A 24,584-nucleotide genomic window follows, 5' to 3' on the forward strand; every position below is an offset into this window, starting at 1 on the left:
TATATAAAAAAAGACTATGTGCGCCTTTCATTGTCTTTCATCTGAGAACACAAATGGGCTAAGGTAGAAAAAACGCCCTGGGCCAGGATTTTAAAAATTTTACTATTACAAATCACAAATACATATATGGAGATATTAAATTTTTAATGTAAATCAACACAGGATTATAATGTAAAATAACATGGTACAATAAACCGTGTATCATTTATTGCTAATGAATCATACACTTTCCACTATGATACAAATGCATTTGTTCACCTGCCAATCCTAGACAGCATGTCACCAAAATACATTATGCTGTTATGGCAGGGAGGAGATACTTCATATTTCATAGAATACACACAGAATGTGATAAAGTGCTTTTTGCTTTATAGATAAATAAAACAATGCATTTAATACATTGCCATCTTACACACATATTTAAATTATTATCATCTGTGCCGGAGATCAGGCTCTGAGTCACACATTCCAAAGTGTTGAACCCCTGAGCTACACCTCCATCATCCTTAAACCTTACTCCTGAGCTCAGTGGGGGAGGGAAGAACTAACTCCTTAATGTTTCCTCTGACCTTCATATATACACAGACATATACAACAAATAAATGCAATTTTTAAAAATCTCATTCCCACTTAAAGTGACAAATATATTCATGTGTTTCATGTACAATTTATACAAATAGCCTAGAGGCAATTTGTAAGTCTCTATGTGGCTGTGTTCTGTACGCTGTCACCTGAGGGGAGGTGTGGGATTGCAGGAGCATCATTTTGGGACACCAATACAAGAGTTAAAATTTTTGGAGCATTTTATATTTTGGTCTTTTAGATTAGGGAATATTGATTCTACTGCAAATCCAGATTTAGTGAATATACATTTACTATCACCGGTAAGATATACCAATAGAAATATTAGGTAAGCATTGTCAGTCACTAAAACGTCGACCACTTACATCATGTAAATGATTATGGTTTGGGTCACACAGATAAAGTAGCTACATTTGTCATTAGGAAATACTACAGTACAGGACACCACAAAACAGTAAGAGGAGTGAGGGACTACAATGTCCTGAATTAGGGACGGTAACAGGCACCATCTGGGGCAGTGAACAATGCCACATGGCACCTCTTTCACTGTCTACTGAAATGCTGATACCTTTGATTTGAATTTGTGTGAGACTGGGCTTAGCTTTCTACACTGCACTGCTTTGTATGCCATCCAAAAAGTTCTGATGCACCCCACGCTCACAGCATTAGGTTATGACATATGCACTCAGAAAACTTATCCTGCTAAGGAGCAGCTTTCGTTGCAAGAGTACAAAGTGGCTGCAGTTTCTGGATTATGTTTTTAATATTTCAAAAAAACTCAAAACTAGGATTACGATCTAGAGGTGGATTAGAAGTTATTCATTTAAATTATAGGGAAGACAGATAAAGTCACACTGTAAGATAAAAATGTTGAAAAACCATCATGCCTACAACTTTTCATCTTATTTGGCTCTGGTTGTTCTTTCAAGTCAACAGTGCATCACGAGAGTTACTGACTTTTTACATTTTGCTTCTGGAAGAACGACTTTCCTAATTCATATGAACTGATCATAATGGCACAAGCAGGAACAATTTTCACTAGTCGAGGAATCAGACCTGAAAAGAGAATGGGGAAAGAAAACACATTTTTTAATGTAGCTTTTGGCTTCATAATGACCAAATTAAATATTTGCAATACCAAATTCTATATCATCAATAGGCAGCCAATATTCACTCTCAAGTTTAAATTCAGATTGTGTTAAGTCTACTGTTGAACATTTATCCTAACATTTTACAATATTTAGGAGAACATAGTAAGTATAAAATGTTACCTATCACTCTTTGCTAGAAGCTAACTGTAGAAGGAGATTTAGAACGAATGACTGTGTCCAAAGACTGTAAAGCAAGGGCTTTTACCTGTAAACAACCCAGAAAATCCTTTGTCAGCAACAATGTTCTTCATTATAGTCCAGGTCGACATATCCAAAGGTTCAGGAACTATGTTAAAAAAAATATGTAATGCCATCATAAAACACAACTTAATAATCTGTATCACAGAGCCAGATCCAGACCTAGCTAGCTACTGTTCTACTGCTATGAAGAAACACCATGACCAAGGCAACTCTCGTTTTAAGAAGCACTTAATTGGGGGCTGGCTGGCTTCCAGTGTTTGAGAGGTAATTCTCACTCATGGAGGGAGGCAGACAGGCTTGTTTGTGGAGAGGTAGCTGGGAGCTTGCATCCTGATCCTCAGGCAGCAGGCACAGAGACACTGAGCTGGCCTTGCTTCTTTAAACCTCAAAGCCCAGCCCCATGACACACCTCTTCTGACAGGCCTGTCTCTTAAGCCGTTCCAAATGGTTCCACAACAGGGATCAAGCACTCAAACATCTGAGTCTATAGGGACCATTCTCATTTAAACCCTCACTAAAGCACATGAATAATATACCTCACCATAAGAAGTTAGGATCTGTTTACTAAGGAGTTATTTTCAGTCTTTTTGTTTTATTATGCTCAAACATGGACTGACTACATAGCCTAGCCTGGCCTGCTCTCTAGCTGAGGTCAACCTCAAGCTGACAAACCTAACTAAGCTTCCTGAGTGATTGGGGTACAGATATAAGCCACCACACGCAAGTTTAATTTTTAATGCCCGGGTTCCTTAAAAAGGAGGCAGCTCTACATGCAAACATGCACACATCTGTAAGCAAACATGCAGGACCATACAAAAGAGCTGGCAGGATCCTCATACAATCACTGCTATTACTGTTTGTACTTTCTTTCATGCCAAAAGCATTTCACAATGAAAAATGGAAGAATTAGAAAACCCACCTAATATATCTCTTCTATTCTAACCCAAGTCATATATATATATGGTGGTCTAAATAGGTCTGGCCCCCATAGACTCATGTGTTTGAATTCTTGGCCAACAGGGAATTACACTATTAGGGAATTAGCCTTGTGCTTTTAGGTCCTATGCTCAAGCTCCACTCAATGCAGAAGAGACCCTCCTCTTAGCTACCTGCAGAAGAGAATCTCCTGCCTGCCTTGATCAAGACAAAGAACTCTCAGTTCCTTCTCCAGCACTGTGTCTGCAGGGATGCTCCCATACTTCCTGCCATGCTGATAATGGACCGAACTTCTCAAACTCTCAGCCAGTCCCAATAGTTCTGAGGACTAACCCTTTCCAACTGCATCTGTAATATTCCCTTCAAATGACAGCCTGTTGATGGCAGAACCAGCTTAGTTCCATTCAAGTATGGGAGGGGGCAAAATTAAAAAACTCTGCCAAAAAGGATGCCACTAAATTCACATAGAAAGCCTATAAATAGTTGTATACAACTAACATTATCTCCCAGGCTTTGTTAGTGCCTAATATCAGAGGAAGCTTGGTATTTAGGTAGGTTAAAGATAAAGCCATTCAGATTAATGTACAGAAATCTATAAAGAACATTCATTTAACATTATAATGCCAACTTCATGCAAAAAAGAAATATCACAGGTTAGAAAATACCATTTCCATTAAAATAAACTATCATGAAGCTTATGCAAAACATTTTCCAATGGGAAACTCCTTCAGTCTTGCTATACCATGTTTATTTTTTCTTTGTTTTTTCTTCCTTTCTTCTCAAGAGGGGTCTCACCTAGTATATCCACTGGGAAGATTTTGAACTCATAATCCTGCCCTGCCCCATGCCGGGATTACAGGTATGTACAAGTACCCAGGTTTGCTACACTTTTAAACCAAACAAAGGAAACCAGTCTGTTTTTGTTAACTTCTACACTGATTTGTCTGACTTCTTTTATTGATTTATTTCAAAAAATACTTAGTGAACAAATACAGATTTAAAAACAAAGCACAAGAAAAATTATAATGACTTAGCTTTTTATGGTAAAAGTAGGTTTTTCCTTCAGGAAAGCTAAAAGGCCTAAATGACAGCAGACAGGAAACAAGCTTTAAGATCTAAAGCTTTCTCGGTACTTCTTCTAGGTGTTCCATTCTAACAGGACATCTTTATCAGGTTAAGAAAAATATAAGGTCTAAGAAAAACAACAGTGTTTCTGATTTTATGTACTTTTAATAAAATCACACAAGGGAAACAATGACATCTTAAAATGTTTTAAATTAGACTTACGTTTACAATAGTCCCTCGTCCACAGTTGCGTCTGCTTCTGTGTTTTGACTACATCAAATGGTAAAGTTGCAACAGCTGCAAACTGTCAAAAAGTTCATTTAAATCCTTCATTTTTAAAAAGTATTTTAAAATCTTGTTAGCACATCATTTAATATGAATTATGACAAAAATCATAAACTGAAATTTAAAATAAACAAGATATACTTAAAGTTTTTAATGCAGAAAACAGGTTATATCTCAAGTATTCATTCATCATAAAATTCCAAAGAACAGCTTCAGAAAAGTCCCTGGTTTCTTTTTCCAAGACCAATGACAATGATAGAATCAGACTGTGTGTGTGTCTGTGTGTGTGTGTGTGTGTGTGTGTGTGTGTGTGTGTGTCTGTGTGTGTGTGTCTGTGTCTGTGTCTGTGTGTGTGTGTGTGTCTGTGTGTGTGTGTGTGTGTGTGTGTCCTCACACTACAGCCTGTGCTTGCCAAGTGTCAGGATTACAGGCATGAGCCTCACACTTGGCTTTTTAACATATTTGAAAGTAGAAATTCTCCAGTATGTACTTAGCATTTGAAAAGACGCTTAGCAAGCATTTTTCAAATAATCAAAAAAATTAAATTTAAAAGTTAATGAAAATATACTTTAAACTTTTAGTTTCTATAGACCTTTTAATGGATATATATACAGTAACAATGGTTTAAAAAAATGACATTTCTAAACTCTTCTCAAAGTGGTACAATTTATCTCTTTTTTCCATACTGTCATAAATGAGACTGAGAAAGATAAATTCCTTTAAAGATCCTCGCTTGTATCTGATGTAACATCCAAATATAATGTTTCTGCTTCCTAGCTCACATTTGAATAAATACATTTACAAATTGCCTTTCAAAATCTCATTTTATACCATTTCAGGAATGTGTTGTTCTGCAGACTGCACAGTCGACTGTGTGGAGACTACAGGCTGCTCCCACACACAGAGGAGAGCTAGGACAGCGCTGGCACCAGCACATTCATGAGCTTTTCCCTTCGCACAGACCCACCTTTCAAATTCCTCTAGAAATTTCTCAATAGTCAAAATGTTTTCAGGAACCACAGGAGCAGAGACTGGACATTGTCTGGTCTGATACATCTAACACAAAACTCCACGACTGTTAGCTAACCATACTTAACTAATGTACCGTGAAATACAACACAAAAGTGTTATCACACACAATCATGATACCTGTAATTATGAAGCCAGTATAAGTCTATTAAAAATCAAATGTGTGTAGAATAAAAACATCCAGAGGAAGTGCATTTTAAAAGAGTTTGAATAGTAGAATTTATTTCTTTGAGACGGGGAACGTATCCTCTCAATAGACATGAAATGCTCCATCCTGTTCAGTTTAAGACTAAGTAGCAATTTTCTAGGATATTAACAACAACAAACTTACAGAACCAGACAATGCTCCTGAAGTAAAGGTGATCATAAACGTCGGTTCGTATGAGCCGGATTTCTCACAAAGCCACCTCTTCAGATTTTCATAATTGTACCAGTACATTGCTGCAGAACACAAGGGAAGGAACAGACTTAGAAAACTGTAGACTTTAGGGAAAAGAGACATGATGTCACAAATCAAAGTGAAACAGGAAGTCTAGTCTTGACACTCTGCCCTCTATGCCTAAAATTAAGAGGAGGACTGAAATTCTAAGAACTATTTTAACAGTCTTTTAAGAAAACAAAAACCTCTTCATCAGTGCTGCTGAAACAGGATTGAAAACCCTGGCAGGGCAAGTCAGGGCAAGAACAGTGCAAAAGCACACAAAGCACACTGATCCAAACGCCGTGAAAGGCCGCGCACCGGCCAGATGAAGTACGCCAGAAATATCAGGGGATGTGCTATGACCCATGCTACATACTTATTATAAAGCCATGGGAAGAGCTTATTTATGGTGGAAAACACTTGATTAAATCAACACTCTCATTTAAAGCAAACTCAAATTCCTCGAAATACAGAGAAAGGTGTTTCTGATAAAAGATATGTAACAAAAACTTGAATCAAAAGTAACTACTAACACATAGGAAGAAAGGAAATTAAGATAAATGAAAATTAAAACATTGAAGACCTAATATATATTATCTACAAAGAACCTCGAACTCAAAACACTAATAAAGTTCCTTCATTTTTTAAAAGGTAGCTAGATATCATCCAATAGACAAAATTCAACTGCAACCTTATTATCCACAAAGCTTTACAAGGCATATTTATCATAAAAATACAGGCTTAAAAAGAACCAGCAAGGGCTGGTGAAGTAGCTCAAAGGGACAGCACTGGCCTAGGTTCAGTCCCTAACACCCAACAAAATAACAAGCAAAGGCTACCGAAACCTGGAAGGTGAAGATACCTATAAAATATATAAAAGAATGCATATAACCTTTATGAAGACATTTTTAAATAGCTATTGAAACAGTTTAAAATATTAGCACGGTTATATTGAGATATAAAAAAATAAAGTTTTTAGAGACTCTGAGACTTTTCCAAAACACCCATTTTTGAGAAAGTAGGCAAAGACAGAATTTACTAGAATGTGAAACCCTAAAGACACAGAAATGGTTGAAGTCAGACTCACAGACTTTCCAGTCATCCCAAGGCTGTGAGATCCCACCTGTGCCTGACAAATAAAAACAATAGCCCAGAGTAATTCTCAGAAAAGCCACAGAATATACTGACTGATAGCCACCTGGCCTCTAGAAAGCACTAGATAGGGTCCTGACACATGTCATAGTTAGCTCATGCTCTGATCACCCAATTCTAAGAAACACAACAAGGTCTCATAGAAAAGTCCAAATATACATCATCATCAGCCTAAATCCCTCAAAGTTTTTGAGAATATATAAACAAGGTTCTGAAAATGTGAAAACAAAGTTTTAGTGAACAGGTCAAGCTATACTGACCAAGCTAAGACAAAACAAAATGACTGCTTTAGGAACAGCTCTCCTACCCCTCCCTGAATTTCAAGGAGAATGCAAATTGTCAACAACCTTACTGCCAAAGTTTCTCCCCCATTTCTTCCCCCCTTCCTCTCCTCTTTCTGAAAACTATACTGCTGACCAATGGTAAAACAGTAGTTTACCCACCTCACAAAAGGGTATAAAAGATATGTACTTTTTGAGTTTGGGGTTGAACAACCTGTGAGGATGAGCAACCCAAGTACATGGAATTATAAACCTCTTGTTATTACAGCGGTCTATCATCTGATTGTGTTGTGAGCTAAGACTCCCTGGGGTCTTACAACAGTATCAATCTTATAAAAGAATGAGGCAACATCAAGAATATTTTTAATAAAGCACTAGTGATTTGGACAGTATTATTGGTAAATTGCTGTCAAACAAATAGGCTGTAGGACAAAATTCATTCATACATGCAAATCTCTTTACCAACTAAAGCTACTCAATGAATGATGCTGATAATGATGCTGTGTTGGGTCATATCCACAAATCAATTATCTCTAAACAAATGGCCAATGAAACAATGCCAACCTTTGTAAGTAATCACTGAAATGTAAACCAAAGTGAGACACTTTAAATGATCAAATAAACATAATTTAAGGACCTTGACAATGAAGAGCTTATGAAGGTATAAGGCAGCAGAAAATACTATAACTGGTGATAAATGCACATAATCATACAACCACTTGAATTTTCTTTTACTATAATTATTCTTGCGTGTGGGTGTGTGAGTCCACATATGGAGGTCTGAAAACACCTTACAGCAATTGGTTCTCTTTCGACTAGGTGGGTCTTGGAGTCTGAACTCAGGTCACAAGGCCTGATGACAAGAAATACTGAGTAATCTTGTTGGTCCTACTTTTGTTTCTTCTGTTATTTTAAATACCTTTAAATTTTATCTTATGTGCCTGCATATATGTCTGGCATGCCAGGTGCCAACAGCAGTCAGAAGAGGGTGTCAGATCTGGAACTGGAGTTAGGATGGTTGTAAACTGCCACATGAGTGATGGGAACTAAACCCGGGCCTTCTGCAGAAAGAGCAAGTGCTCTTAATTGCTGAGCCATCTCTTCAGTCTTGTTTTTGAGGGTTTTTGTTGTTGATTTTGATACAAGATCTTACTGTGTAGTCTAGCCTGGCCTCAAATTCATGGTGACCCTCATGTCCCAGTCTCTCAGATGTTGCTATTACAGACATGAGCCATCACACCTAATAATAATCAATTTTTAAAAAAAGGTCAGTTGTAGTTTGGCATAATGGCACACACCTTTAATCCTATCACTCAGGAGGCAGAGGCAGGCAGATCTCTGTGAATCTGAGGGCCAGTATGGTCTATATCAAGTTCCAGGCCAGCCAAAATTACATAGCGATCCCATCTTCACAAAAAAATAAATAAATAAATAAACTACAGACTCACTTTTAATGAGCAAAATCAGAAATATACTTCAGATAACTAGATGAGTCAGCCAGTTCAATATGGGAAAAGGTTGCATAGGTACAATAAGAAAGTACATAACATTTTCACAGCAGTACTACTCTGTTTACACGGATATATGATGATCTGAATAGGATTGGCCCCACAGACTTATGTGTGCGAATGCTTGGACATGGGGAGGAAGTATGTCACTGGAGGTGGGCTTTGAGGTCTTATAAGCTCAAGTCTGGCCAGTGTCTGTCTCTACTTGGTACCTTTGGATGAAGATGGAGAACTCTGAGTTCTTCAGCACCAAGTCTGCCTGCTTGCCACCATGTTTCTGGCCATGACAATAATGGACTAAAAGTATAAAGCTATAAGCCAGCCCCAGTTACATGTTTCCCTTTATAAGTTTCCTCTGTTGTTCTTCACAGCAATAAAAACCAAACTAAGACAACATACAAGACTAAGAAGAAAAGTTACCTACAAAACTACAATGTATCTTATGAAATTTTTAAGTAGAAATAAGATGATTTTAAAGATCAAAACTAAACAATGCATTTTAAAGCATAATAAACTGGAAAACATTTTATAGCCAAATAAGATAGTAAAAATCCAGTATGGGAACAGTATGACAGCTCAGTGGGTTGGGGCACTTGCTGCTTTGTCTGACAACCTGGATAAATCCAGAACCCACACAGTTGAAGGAGAGAACCAACTCCTGTGCTGTGAAGGTCCCACCAGGGGTGGGTGTGGGGCGCCCGTGCATGGGTGCATAAACAGCTTCAGGACCTAACACAGTGAACACTCAGGCTCATATGATGACCAGGCAAGTTCAGAGGTCTTCATTTGAAAACATATATCTGGGGTTCTTTTTACAAACCAGAATATATTTTTAAAAGTTACTAACTTTATGTCTCGATAAAGTATAAAGTCAAGATAATTACCTATTTGATCTGTAATAGTCTTTTACAGAATACTTACTTAATGAAAAGTTTGTAGTATTTAGTTTTACTGAAAAGTTAAGTTCAATTAACTTAAAGATGGTCTTAAGCACACTTATAACATTTTGATTTGTATTTTACTTGCCTTATTGATTATGGTTTATTTAATTCAGGATGTTAAAATCATTTATATTATCTGAGTATGGACACATATTAATGAATGCTTAGCAGCAGTTAAGGACCTGAATTAGAAGCTGTTTAATCAATAAAGGCTTGTGTGGTTCTGAAATGCAAATAATTAACTACAAATTAGCGGTCAATACAGAAAGAACAATTACTTTTAAAATCTAGCAAAATTATATGATCTAAGACAAAGCTACTTAAAAATTAACAGCTACTAATAAGACAAATCCTACCTGAGAAAGGCACATCTCTAAGAATAGTAGGAGCCCAGCCCTTCCAAAGGGAAATCCAACCATCTTCAGACACTTTCTGGCTCACAAATCGATATAGTTCCTTGTAAGAAAACTTCTTAGACTGCACCTTAGTTCTGATCAATTCTAATGGACTTATCACTGTTACTGCACCAACTAATACAAACAGAAGAACACACAGATTAAAACATACATGATGGGAGCACAACTTAATGCCTACATGTTCTGTTTTATAAGCAAACACATACCCCTTCCCACTGCCACAAATTATGAACTCAAATTTCCCGCATTTAGAGAAATTGCAGGTGACAGTACACCAGGAATACAGTGAGTGAGCCTCACCCTGGAAGAACCACCTTTGCGGTCATGGTATCTCTACTGCCAGGTTAAGTCTATGTTCTGCATATCTTAAAGCTTCCATTAGCTGATAAAGTAAAAGGTCACTTGTGACCTTTATAGATGTTTGCTTTGGTTGATTTCTGCTCCCTTCCCTCATCTCCACAGAGACCTTTTCCTCCCCGAAGCCTTCTGCCCCCGGATTTTCCTTTCCTACATCAGTAGTTCATGTGTCTACACTATCCTCACTTGTTCTTGATGCCTGTAAGATTAAAATAGAGTAAGGGTGTCAAAAGGTTTTCTCATAACAATTGTGTCAAAATAAATATATACCTTTTTCTCGCCTTCAGCTCTTTCAGGGCTACTAAAAATTCTAGAGTTAACCAGGGAACCATTACAATTGCAGCCAGTATTTGCAAATAAACAAACAAACAAATACATAAACTACCACTTCTCCTCTCTTTTATAAAGTCAGGCCTTTAGAGATCACGTCCCAGGTTCCGGGGTTAGAGTCACATGCTACCACACACAGCAAAAGCATGTGTAACAGAGACTATCCTGCACAGAGGCATTCTTCTTCTCAGTAAGCTCCAAATTCTACAGTTGTAAGAAGTGTTATAAAAGCTTTGGCCTGAGTCATGCATGAACTCATACATATTGAAAATTTTGGTAAGAAATCAATTCTGACATCACTCTTAATAACTGGCTAAGATTCACTGGAAATAAGGTAATCCTATCTCCTGATGACAATCACGTACTTACTACCCGACTTGTGGAGTATAGATGGCAACAATTACTGAAAACTAGAATGCAAAACACATCATACCAGTATTCCGTACACTACACACATCCTCTATGAATATCATAATTTAGATGTTCTAAGTAGAAATCTAAATAAAAACAAGATCATTACTTACATCTGGCGACAACCCCAGCAACTATTGGTATTCGGGTTTCATTTTCTCCTAATTTGGCTTTCAGAAAAGCACTTAACTGTTCATAGCAGGTAAAATAAATAACTGTGGCAGGAATTGCCATCACTCTGTCAGAAGCATACACAAAATATGTTCAGAATTATCAAAGGGCCTTAACTATACTGTTAAGTTCACATATTAGTATAATTACCCCGTGAGAGAAATGTGACTGTGCGTATCTGCGTATACAAGTGTACTGTGTGCACCTGTGCAGGGTTGTATGTAAGCATGCAAAAAGGAAAAAAGTCAAAGTTGGATGTCTTGCTCTGTTGCTTTCCATCTAATTTCTTTTTGAGACAGGGTCTCTGCCTGATGGTTAAACAGCCTGGCCACCTGGTCTCTGCCTGATGGTTAAACAGCATCAGGACCATGTCTGTGTCTGCCTTCCAGGTGGTAAGAGTACAGGCGCACACCCATGTGCGCACACCCATGTGCTTGACATTTGAAAGTGGGTGCTGGGATCATAGCTGAGGTCCTCAGGTATCCATGGAGAGCACTCCACCAACCTTTCTTTAAGCTCGAGACTAACTAGAAAGCAGTTTTAAACCTCAGCTCGCATGAACAGCTGCTGTTCATAATAGAAGTTACAGTTACATTGCCAGGATTATATACATTAGTTGTGAGGGAATTTTGATGACATTTAAAGTGAAATATTAAAGGGAATTATTATTTAAATATAAATAAAACTTCAGGCACCAGTGTGTCAAACAGATTAGTGCAACAGGAAACCTTTCTCTGTTTATGGTGTGTCATCACAATTGCAGTGACAGACCATAGTGTGGAATGCTTCTATTCTATAGATACTCCACGCTAAGACTTTAGAGACAGGACTGAACCTGGAGCTGGCACGAAGATTACCATTCTAGGCATTAGAGTACATGCCTCAAATATCCCAAGGCTAAGAAATTCCCTCCATACAAAAGACAAGAGGAAGCCAAAACATCTGCCGGAGTTTTTATATTCAGATTTTTTAGTTTACCATATTCATAAACAAATTTGTATTCAGTAAAAAACTAGAATTGAATATATAAATATTCAACATACCTTACAGGTTTAGCACAACAAAAAGTATCAGATCATTTATTTTCAAACAAACAAACAAAATATATAGACATGCAATAAAAACTGCACACACTGGCCAGGTGGTGGTGGCACCCACCTTTAATCCCAGTACTAGGAAGGCAGAAGCAGGTGGATCTCTGTGAGTTCAAGGCCAGCCTGGTCTACAGAGCTAGTTCCAGAGCTACACAAAGAAACCCTATGTCAAAAAACCAAAATCTGACTGACAGACAAACAAATAAACAAGCAAACAAACACCTCTGTACATTCTGAAAGTCAGGTGAGTTTTCCAAGGCAGAAACACTTCACACCCTGTTGTGACTTGCTGTCAGAATAAGAACTTCCTTGCTTGTTACTTGCTATGCCAGTAAAAGAATTTTCGGAAGTAATATGTCATCTCCTGATGCATGGTCTAACTGTAATGAACTATATGCGTGATTACAATGATATATAAATATATGAATATAATCTTCCCTGGGTTTTATGAGTCCTTCTAGAACATCAAATGTATAGTGTGAAACTCATAAAACAATACTTCAGGGAATGGAAGAGTTCTAATATTAAAATGCAAGGCTTTGCTCAACCATGCTGATTACAACCATGATGGAAAACAGTGAATTTCAACTTACAGAGTAGGAGGGAGGCCACTCCACAGAGATTTTATGCCTTCATTTCGAAGAATTTTTAAAAAGGCATCCTAAAATTATAAAGAGAAAGGTAATGAAAATACAACTTTAAACCTAAAAAAGATTTATAATGATAACTGGTAATTTGGATCATTTCAACATTAATATTTTTAACCTAAGTCTCTTAGATTTATGAATACCCATTCTTATAAAACAAGAGACAATTTCTCATGCATAAGAGGAAACATTTCTAGACAGCATTCTAAGACTGAAATCTCTAATACTTGCTTTGGCTTTTTTAAAGAACATTTCTATCTAATAAATATTTGAGGAGCTGGAGATAAGGTTCAGCTGTTAGGCTTGCTCTTCCAAAGGACCCAAGTTCAGAGGCCAGCACCCATTTTTGGAGGCCCACAAGTTCCTCTAAGTTCAGCTCTAGAGTGCTTGACGCCCTCTCCAACCTCTGGGTGCTTGCACACATGTGGTCATAGACTCATATGGTCACATACACATAAGTAAAAAATGTTTTCATAAGACTACTATAAAAAAGTACAGAATTGAGCATAGATACTCTTCAAAGTATGAAATCTGAGAAAGTGTATTAAAGATCACATTCTGAAGTTTCTGAAGGGGAATCTAAGCAAAGCCTGCTATTAACAGCCAAACTCTTACAATAATAAGAACTTAAAAACTGTCAAGATAGAAGTTTCACCATGAAAAAATATGTTCAACATCATTAATCCTTGTGGGAATAAAAATCAGCTGAGCACAGCAGCAGGCAAATGGACGGAACTAGAAACTATCATCCTGAGTGAGGTAACCCAGACACAAAAGAACACTCATGGTATGCACTCACTGATAAGTGGACATTAGGAAAAAAGCTTGGAATACCCAAGAAACAACTCACAGACCATATGAAGCTCAAGAAGAAAGAAGACTAAAGTGTGGACGATTTAGTCCTACTTAGAAGGGGAACAAAGCAATCAGAAGAGGTAGAGGGTTGGAGGAAAGTGGGAGGAAAAGAAGAGGGGAGGGAAAGAAGAAGGGGAAGATCAGGTATGGGAGGAGATGGTGGTGATGTACAAAGGGACAGGAAGTTGAACAGAGATGTGTAGCAATGGAGAATGGGGAACTTGGGTTAGCCACCCTAAAGTTCCAGATGCCAGGAAAGCAGGAGTCTCCCAGGACCCAATGGGGATGACATTAGCTAAAATATAAGAACAAAATAAGAACAAAATATAAGAACAAAAGGGAGGGAGAACTTATAGAGACCATATTCAGAGTTTTGGCACGGTCCCTGGTTGAGAGGACCACCCACTCATTGAAAAAATTTTACCCCAGAACTTCTCCTGGCTAAAGGAAATACAGGGACAAAGAGTGGAGCAGAGACTGAAGCAAAGGCCATCCAGAGACTGCCCCACCTAGGGATCCATCCCATCTGCAGACACCAAACCCAGACAATATTTCGGATACCAAGAAGTGCATGCTGACAGGAGCCTGATAAAGCTGTTTCCAGAGAGGATCTGCCAGAGCAGGACCAATACAGAGGTGGATGCTTGCAGCCAACCATGGAACTAAGCACAGGGACCCCGGTGTAGGTAATGTAGGAGTTAGGGGAAGGACTGAAGGAGCTGAAGGGTTTGCAACCCCGCAAGTACAATAATATCAACCAACCAAACCTCCAGAGCTCCCAGGGACTAAACCACCAACCAGAGCACACATGGTCCCAGATGCACACGTAGCAGAGGATGGCATTGTTTGGCATCAATGGGAGGAGAGGCCCTTGGTCTTGTGAAGGCTTGATGCCCCAGTGGAGAGGTGGGAGTGGGCTAGTGAATGGGATAGGATAGGGGTTTTGTGGAGGGTAAAATGGGAAGGAGGATAACATTTGAAATGTAAATAAACAAATTAACCAATTTTTTTAAAAAGTAAAAAAGAAAATAAAAAGACCAAAAAGAAGACAGAAACCATACAAAGATTGCAAATAAAAGCATGTGCTTACCACTGTTCCATGGAAGTTTCCTGGTTTCTTGTACCATGCTTTCTTGCTCTCCTCTTCACAAATACACATGTGATCCATGAGGCCATTACTGTATAAGAAACACTTTCCTAAGAAAGCAGAGGACAATGACAGCAGTTATTTCACAAGGCTGCATTACTTCTTACAGATGACATGCAAGGACAGCGAGACTGGAGGGGTCTGGAGAGAGAGCGTCGAGGCAGGGACACACAGAATCAGCTCAGGCTGTCTAAGGGAAGTCACACTGTGAAGCGACAACAGGAATTACTGGGTTTTACATATTCTAAACCATGGCTTTAAAAACGTGCACTGATTTTTTTTTTTAAGTTACCCAGAGGATGGGAGATGAAGAAAGAGAAAGATGTTTACATGTCAACTCTCACACACATGGGGAATCCATGTCAAAACAAGCAGAACACATGTTACTACATAAGTAGTGTAATGCTTGGCCTTCTCTCTTGCCTTCTGCTGTCTGGCCAGCTGGTGGCTTACCTAATTTACCACAAATTGTCCTAATGGTTTCATACTTGCTGACCAGACTGTCCTCAGTGTCAGCTACAGAAACTCTGTGTCATAAGGTCATCTGTTCTGCTTCCACCACGTTCTTTAATATGCAACCTTTTAGTCTCTTTTTACATTTATCCTTATCTGAAATATGACCATTCATTTCACTTCATCTCTATATACCTAACAGGCAAGATTTATTTAAATTCTTTTTATTCTTTTGTTCTTTCTTTTTCCCCTCTCTGTACTGACACTGAGAATAGAACCCATGACTTCATAAATGCAAGGAAAACAATGCACTGAGTAACATTCTCAGAACAGGGAGGTTCAAATGAGGCAGTTTACTAGAGCTCAGCCAATTCTCACTATTTGTGTTTGATGTGCTACCACTATACAGTTGGTTGATGACAGTGTTGGTATTCTTGTCCCTGTTATACAGTATAAATTATTTTTATCAAATTCTAGTCATAATGGATAATCCTACATTATAAATTAACAGAGAAACAGGTAGGCTAACTGCAGATCTACATATCTCCCTCTGTTCCTACAAATCCAATCCACCAGTGTTACCCCCAGCTCTTCAGCAGACAGCCTGCTATGGCCTCCCTTCACCTCCCCACCCCATTTTCAATAATCATATAGCTCTTCCTCTCCAATATACCCCCTCTTCACTCATTGCTTTATCCCAGCCTCCAACTCCAGCAGACATTCCCTGGTAACCCACAGGCCACTCAGCCCAGGGAAGCAGGTAGCTAACTGCAGATCTTCACCTCTCCCTTCTCCCCTCCACACCCAATCCCCCAGTCTTACACCCATCCAGGTAGTAGACCTCCTACTTGAGGCCTCTCCCTCCCCCACATCCAGCTAATAAAGCAGATCTCCTCCTCTTCCTCCTCTGACCTTTCCCAGCTACTCAGTCAGTGCCCAACTCTAGCAGGCTTTCTCTGGAATACAAAACACACAATACAAAGAAAGAAATCTATAAGGAAAAAAGACTAAGTAACATATAAAGGCAGACTTACTGAAATAACACATAACTTCTCAATGGAAACTCTAAAAACTAGAAGGGCCCAGACAGATGTTTTACAGGCTCTCGGAGACCACAGATGCCAGCCCAGACTGCTGTATCCAGCAAAACAAATTTTAATTCTTTAAAAAATGTTTCTTTCTGCTCATACCTCACTAGGAACAATTAATTGGTGAAAAATGTTTCTAGATAAGGCATTAATTCTAATTAACAAAAATATCGTGGGAACAAAATTGAGTACAGTAACATTTTTTAAATTGGATATATTTTATTTACATTTCAAATGTTACCCCATTTCCTGGTTTTCCCTTCATAAACCCCCATCACATCTCCCCTCCCCCTGCTTCTATGAGGGTGCCCTCTACCCCCTCCTGCCTCCTGGACCTGGCATTCCCCTACATTAGGACATCAAGCCTTGGCAGAACCAAGAGCTTCTCTCCCCATTAATGCCCAACAAGGTCATCCTCTGCTAAACATGCAACTGGAGCCATGGGTCTATGGATAGTGGTTTAGTCCCTGGGAGCTCTGGTTGGTTGGTATTGTTCTTATGAGGTTGCAAACCACTTTAGCTCCTTCCATCCTTTCTCTTAACTCATTCATTGGGAACCCGGTTCTCAGTTCAATAATGGGCTTCGAGCATCTGCCTCTGTATTTGTCATGATCTGGCAGACATATCCACTTATCAGTGAGCGCATACCAAGTATGGTTTTTTGTGATTGGGTTACCTCATTCAGGAAGGTATTTTCTAGATCCATCCATTTGCCTAAGAATTTCATGAACTCATTGTTTTATAATAGCTGAATAGTACTCCACTATATAAATGTACTACATTTTCTGTATCCATTCCTCTCTTGAAGGACATCTGGGTTTTTTCTAGCTTCCAGCTATTATAAATAAGGTGTTATGAACATAGTGGAACATGCGTCCTTGTTATATGTTGGAGCATCTTTTGCCCAGGAGTAGTAATGCTGGGTCCTCAGGTAGTACTATGACCAGTTTTCTGAGGAACCACCAGACTGATTTCCAGAGTGGTTGAACCAGCTTGCAATCCTACCAACAATGGAGGAGTGTTCCTCTTTCTCCACATCCTCACCAGCATCTGCTGTCACCTGAGTTTTTGATCATAGCCATTCTGACTAGTATGAGGTAGAATCTCAGGGTTGTTTTTGCATTTCTGTGATAACTAAGGATGTTGAACAGTTCTTTAGGTGCTTCTCAGCCATTCAATATTCCTCAGTTAAGAAATCTTTGTTTAGTTCTGTACCCCAATTTTTAATAGGGTTATTTAATTCTCTGGAGTCTAACTTCTTGAGTTCTTTGTATATATTGGATACTAGCCCTCTATCAGATGTAGGACTAGTAAAGATCTTTTCCCAATCTGTTGGCTGCCTTGACAGAAGTTTTATCTTCTTGATAGTGTCCTTTGCCTTGCAGAAGCTTTGCAATTTCATGAGGTCCTATTTGTCAATTCTTGATCTTAGAGCATAAGCCACTGGTGTTCTGTTCAGGAAATTTTCCCCAGTGCCCAAGCGTTTGAGGCTCTTTCCCACTTCCTCTTCTATTAGTTTGAGTGTATCTGGTTTTATGTAGAGGTCCTTGATCTACTTGGACTTGAGCTTTGTGCAGGGAAATGAAAATGGATCAATTTGCATTCTTCTACATGCTGACCACCAGTTGGACTAGCACCATTTGTTGAAAATGCTGTCTTTTTTCCATTGTATGGTTTTAGCTCCTTTGTCAAAGATCAAGTGGCTATAGGTGTGTGGGTTCGTTTCTGGATCTTCAATCCTATTCCACTGATTTACCTTCCTATATGGTAACATTTTTAAAAGTCTAAAAGAACAAGTTAAAAAGTTTAATATACATACCTTTGGGGAATGGGTTGTTCTGGGCTTGGAGTCGAATTTTAACAACATCCAGGGGTGTCACTATGGATATATAAATTTTAAATAAAATATGATATCTCTAAATCTCTATGATGTAGATGATAAGTTAGAAAACTTTTGAGGAAAACTTGATATTACAAGTAACAAGGTAGTGTTAGTCTTCCCAATCTGATCAATTTATCTGTATCAGCATTAGGTTATGCCATCCACTTGGGAACAAGAAAGAAAATTTGCATCTTTCATTTGCATGCTCTAGTTCATGGAAATAAGAATAAAAACATTAAACTGAGCTTTCAAGAAAATTATTCTTCATCAGAGAATAAGAAAATCACATTTGATAATTTTTAAGACCATTATGAACTTGAATTCTAACTTAAATATACAATATAAAACAATTGGTTTATATGTTCTAATCACTTGTTATCTCAAACAAACTAGTCAATGTAAAATCATTTAAATGTTAACCTGTAACTTATACCATTTAACTATGGTTATATGAAACAAAAAAAGCTAAAACCACAAAAACTTGCAAAACTTTAATAATGTTGATAGGGACCTCTAAGAAGTCTTAAGTGGGGCAGGAAGGTAAGAGCAAGAGAGCAAGAGCTTGGGTCTTTTGTTTTGTTTTTTAAGAGTCCCTCTATTAATGTAGCCCCAGTTGTCTTGAAGCTTCTATATATGCCAGACACATGTCTTTGCTTCCCACATCCTGGGTTAAAGGTATGTAATACCACAGATAAGCCTTAGAAAAATGGGTAACGTAGCAGCAATGTGTGAGTGAACAGGCAAGGACAAATCTGATTCCCTTCATTTTTTCTTTTCACATGATTGTGCTAAAACACTGGAATCCTGCATACTCCATATAGTCATTAGTTTGGTGGTTCAAGAGATAGCTTAGTAAAGTGGCTGCCACACAAGCGTGCACACTAGATTTAAACCTTTAAATCCACATTTAAACCTTGGGCCCAGTAACACTGGACCGTACTCCAAGCATGGGAAGGCAAAGACAAAGAGGATCCCTGGGGTTTGCTAGCCAATCATTCAGCTCTGCCTTCAGTGAGTGACCTTGTGTCAGAAACTCAAGTAAAGAAGGACTAAAGACATTCAGCACTTAACTCTGGGCTCCCCACACACTTGCACACACTTATGTAAGCGTGAATAAGTACACACGTAAATTCACAGGCACACACGCAAATAAGGGGCAGAACAAGAGAAGATGTTGACTTTGAGTTCTGGCCGTCACATGCACATGCGCACAAACAACAAACATGCACATGTGCGTGCGTGCGTCCCACACCACACCCCTCAAAAACAGGATCATTATTACTGCATGAATAATAAACTCTAATGAGATAATCGAAGTTATATAATCTGTACTGGTAACATAATTTTACCCATTAGTGATGTCAATACAGCTCCAGTACAAGAGGCAATCATTTGCTGAAGAGGTGTCACTTGGACTATTGGTGCTGGTCCTTCAGTTTCAGGCTCCATATTTTTTACTAGTTGAAAAAAAAATCTGTTAAAGCAAATATTAAAATAATACGTGCATATATATGTAATATATCTATGTATATCTGTAATAAAACTGAATGGCAAATGCCTTCAAAATTACCTGTTATAAAAGCAATAATCAGGAGTGCTTGCCTAACATGCCTAAGTCTTTGGTTTGATGCGCAGGCTGCAAGAATAAACAAAAGAGAATAGAATAAAATTATATCAAAACACAATATAACTACCAAAAGTAAGTAAGTTATATATGGAAGCTATTGTGCAGTTGGCACTAACAGCAATATGCCCTCTGATAAGAACAGGTTTGGTCAAGCTGTATGAGTATTACTGTGTTTACAGGACAGGAAACCAACAGGTACAGAAACATCCTTTCACCAAGAGCCAGAATAAAAGCAGCTAAGTGATGAAAATTTACAAAATCTATATGTTTGCAGATGTTACTTCAATACCTTCTCTATTCTGGAACAGACTACCATTCCATATAGCACAGTTTTTACTGCATGCCAATAGTTTATTACCTAGTTTTAAAAATAAAAGCACATGGCCTTAATCAGTATCTTCCAAAAACTCAATGAGATAGGCAATATTATTACTTTTCAGAAGTCATATCTAAACATATAGATACTGATATATGGGCACACGCTCTCTTTTGAAAAACAGTAAATACTATTTATGTTTAGTTAGTACCCTGCTATAAATATAAACAGGCACTATGATAAATGTTTATATCATTTTTAGTGCTTGCAGAGTAGTATATAATTATACTTAAACAATCTCTTATACTTACATTTTCAAATTCTCAACGGGAAACCATTTTAATATAATATCCAACTCATGTATCTTTTTGTAGTCTTTCTACATTTACCTCAGCAAGGAATCTAAGATAGGCTAGGATATTTAAAAAAAAAAAAAAAAAAAAAAAACACACAGAGCAGGGTGTGGTGACACATTCCTCCAATCCCAGCACTTGGGAGGCAGAGACAGGAGAATCTCTGTGAGTCCAAGGCCAACCTGGTCTACATACTGGCTTCCAGGAGAGCCAGAAAACCCAAGGAGATCCAGTCTCAAAGAATTCAAAACCAAATAAGCAAGCACACAAAACCCCTTTACAACAAAGCCGGATGTGGTGATGAGCACCTGTAATGCCAGGCCTAGTTGCTGACAGAGGATGGAGGGTTCCTAACAAATCTGAACATTACAGCTAGACTCTGTCTCTCACAAACAAACACATTTTGTTACAAACTTCCTTTCTGGAAAGACAGACTAATGTACACTTTCACTGGCAGCATGTTATTCTAACCACCCTGATGTTCACAAGCCCTCTGTCTTGTCCCCTCCCTGTCCCCTGCTTCCTGGGTATCATGAGTTGAGCCCCTCTGCTCCCCTAAAGGCTTCTACCACAATGTTACAACAGCTGGAAGATAAGTCCAGTACAACTAATTATTAGTAGAGGCCTCAAGTGAGCAGTAGATAAACCTTTGGTCTAAGTCAGGCTTACTATGAAGAGGAAAGAAAGAAAACATCTTTTGGCAAAAAAAGGTATAAGTGGAAGGAGTAAAACAGAAAAGTCATAGGTATTACAAAAGTATTCACCATCTAAACTCAAGAACACAAAATGTGTATTTGCTGATGAGACCTCCTTTGATAAGCAGAAAGCATAGTGAGGCAGACTGCACTGACATTAACTTCATTAATACCAAAGAAATTACAGAACAAAGGGGTTTATATTTGGCTGCAGATTCAAGTCAGCAGTAAAGCACACAGCGCCCAGTCCAGTGTCTAGAATACATACTTGAGCGCACGCGCGCGCACACACACACACACACACACACACACACACACACACTACACACTGACTTAGAATCTGTCCAAAGTCATAAAATTGCTTGAAGTCTAGACCAGTTCTAACTAAATTAATTTCTCAACTCATAGCCAAATAAATGTTCCCTTGGTTCCAGGGGTGTCCAAACTTTTGACGCTGTTATAATGTTATCCTCTACAAATGTGCTGGGCCACTTCTATAGCTACCCTAGGATGCATTTAGTTTATGGGCCACATGTTGGCTTCCCAGAACTTGGGAGGCAGAGGTAGGCATATTGAGTTTGAGGCCAGCCTGGTCTACATAATGACAATGTAGACCATCACAGCCAGAGCTACACATTGAGACCATGTCTCAAAAAATAAAATAAACAAAAACAAACAAGTCGGATACACAAAATTCTGCCCAGTATTTTCCAGTTTTTCTTAACAGAATGACTCAATACAGTTTCTTACTATCAATAACTCTGGCCCCATTTGTTCTTGTATGTAAAGCCTTCCTTAAATTCTTTATATCTTAAGAGCTCTATTAAAATCCATTTTCAAGATCGTTTGGCAGGGCACGGTGGTCATTCCTGCAATCCCAGCACTTGGATCTGCTGAATTCAAGGTCAGCGTGGGCTAGACGGTAAGTCCCAGGCTAAGCTGTACTATAAAGAAGACCATCTCAAAAAGAGAAAGAACAAACATAAACTGCATTCTTCTATAGACCTGAGTACTGACAGGACGGAGAGACCTCTGTAAGATTTGTGTTCTATGTGCCACTGGGTGGCAGACTGAACAATCACCAACTAGGTGGTGAGTAGATGTTCTGCTGATTCATAGCTTGGAATTAGCCCTTACATAATTACACATGAGGGTGCGTCTAACAAGGAGGTTCCAGCTCTCACTGTCCTAACTCAGAAGAAATATAAATCACCTTTCACAAGAGCCTAAAATGATTTCCAGTTTTCATTGTTTTCCAAAGAAACATGATTACATCTTTCCCATATCCTGAAAACTTCAAAAAGAAAGGAAAGGGGAGGGGGACTGGAGGGATGGCTCAGCGGTTAAGATCACTGAGTTCAATTCCCAGCAATCACATGGTGGCTCACAACTATCTGTAATGGGATCTGATGTCCTCTTCTGGTGTGTCTGAAGACAGCTACCGTGCACTCATATATAATAAATAAATAAACTTACAACCACCTTCCCTTCCATCACTTCTTCCTTACTTCCTTCAGTTTGCTCAACCCGTGACTTCAGGTCCAAGGGTTTGGTCCAGTACAAGGCTCTATTACCATTCAAATTGTAATTGCCCCTATTATCATTCTAACTTGAGGAAGTGAAAGGCATCTCCCATTGTGAACTCCGTTGGGAACAGAGTTGTGCAAGGGTCATCAACTTGACAGTAATTGCAGACTTCATACAGTTCCAGGCCTGTACTATGCTTTTAAGAATATTCCCCTTAATCCTCCATAAGAGCCAAGAACCAGTGTCCCATTCCAGACTAAATCAGAGCCTCAGAATTATCCATTCCTAGATTGGCGAAGCGGGGAGCACCTAAATTCGGGAAGAAAGCGCCATGCCTTCCCACCATTAAGTCTTGTTCCCAGTGTCTTCAGGCTCCTCAGCCTGCTCTCTCCCCCCTCACTCCCCATCCCTTATCCCCACTCATCTCACAAGTTCCACTCCAAGGCATTCCACTCTGTGTTAGTGCTTCTCAAACATTTAAACCGTTTTTACAAACATGGACATTCTGTGTTTTTTCTGGAGCTTACACTTTGAAAGTTGAAATCCCACCCCCCACCCCTGAAAATTTTTTAAATGTTTGCTCAAACTGTATCTCCTGCTTCCTTCTCAAGATGTTAAGCACATGTATACAAATTCATCAGCACAATGCCTCTTATGCACATTTCCCTTTCTGGCTCCCTTTTCCTGACATTTCTTGTGATTACAAATTATCTCCAATTGTCTTAAGCAGTTTAGGAAGGGCAGACAAATTCCACGATTGCCGTTCCAGCTTCCATCCTTATAACCTGTTCAAAACAAAATCAAGCCTTTTAGCAACCTAATCCATCTTGATGTCAATTTTGGCTAATAGTCTCACGATTCACCTATCTGTGCCTGAATATGCTTATCTGCACTGGCAGTCGTCAAAAATCAATACTATAAGGAGTGTCTACCATAGCCAGGAGTTAAATGCAGAACAGTACAAAACATCCCGTTCGTAAGGGCGAGTGCAGAAGTATACTCCAAACAAATTTTGTGAGGCATTTCCCCATTCACAAAGCAAAATTAAGACAAATCAAACAGCTGAATTTCGTCTTGATCATAATCCCGTAACTAATACCGTTTTATAGATGAAAAACCCTGAGACTTCATTTTCCACTCTTTTATTGCTGCAAGAAAAAGAAATCATACACACAGAGAGAAGAAAAAAGCCAGCTCTGTACAGAACAAAAGTACCCAAAGAGCTGCGAGAGTCGGGCCCGGCGGGTGGACCCCGGCCCCGTCGCCACCGCGGTCACCCCGGGACCTCTGCGGCCTGTCTGCAGGTCGGCGGGAGCCCAGAGCCGTCCCCGCGTCCCACACGGGGTTAATCAGATGGCGAGGCGACTGCAAGGCCGGGGTCCCAGCAAACCTAGCAGGTGATGACGGCAATGTGGTGAAGCCCCCGAGGCTAACGGCGTCCCCAGCCCGGGGCTGCCCCACATACCCGAGGCTGCAGAGCGGCGCCGGAAATCCAAGAGGACGCCGGAATCCAGGGGTCTGAGGCACCGCAAGCCCGCGCTGGGGGCGGGGCGTGGGCGTGGCCGCCGCCCGGGGGGGCGGGGCGCGCGGCGCGCGAGGCGGGGCAGGTGGAGCCTGCGCGAGGCGGGCCCCGCGTAGGAAGGGCGGGGAGCGCGTCTGGGCG

The 24,584-nt window shown here is 39.3% G+C and overlaps 1 protein-coding gene across 1 annotated transcript; it reads right to left on the minus strand.

Moving 5' to 3' along the window:
* Positions 1 to 214: 214 nt before the first annotated feature.
* Positions 215 to 24,510, minus strand: SLC25A40 (solute carrier family 25 member 40). The gene is made up of 12 exons (XM_080936410.1): positions 24,387 to 24,510; positions 19,974 to 20,039; positions 19,753 to 19,860; positions 18,341 to 18,400; positions 14,924 to 15,030; positions 12,925 to 12,992; positions 11,180 to 11,304; positions 9,909 to 10,082; positions 5,581 to 5,690; positions 4,158 to 4,239; positions 1,939 to 2,019; positions 215 to 1,638 (listed from the first exon to the last, which is right to left on the minus strand). Exons 3-12 carry the CDS (start codon positions 19,850 to 19,852, stop codon positions 1,532 to 1,534), a joined length of 1,014 nt encoding a protein of 337 aa, XP_080792536.1. The 5' UTR covers positions 19,853 to 19,860; positions 19,974 to 20,039; positions 24,387 to 24,510; the 3' UTR covers positions 215 to 1,531.
* Between the last annotated feature and the right edge of the window lie 74 nt (positions 24,511 to 24,584).

This window comes from Micromys minutus (assembly GCF_963924665.1).
Source record: "Micromys minutus genome assembly, chromosome: 23".
Lineage (NCBI taxonomy): Eukaryota > Metazoa > Chordata > Mammalia > Rodentia > Muridae > Micromys > Micromys minutus.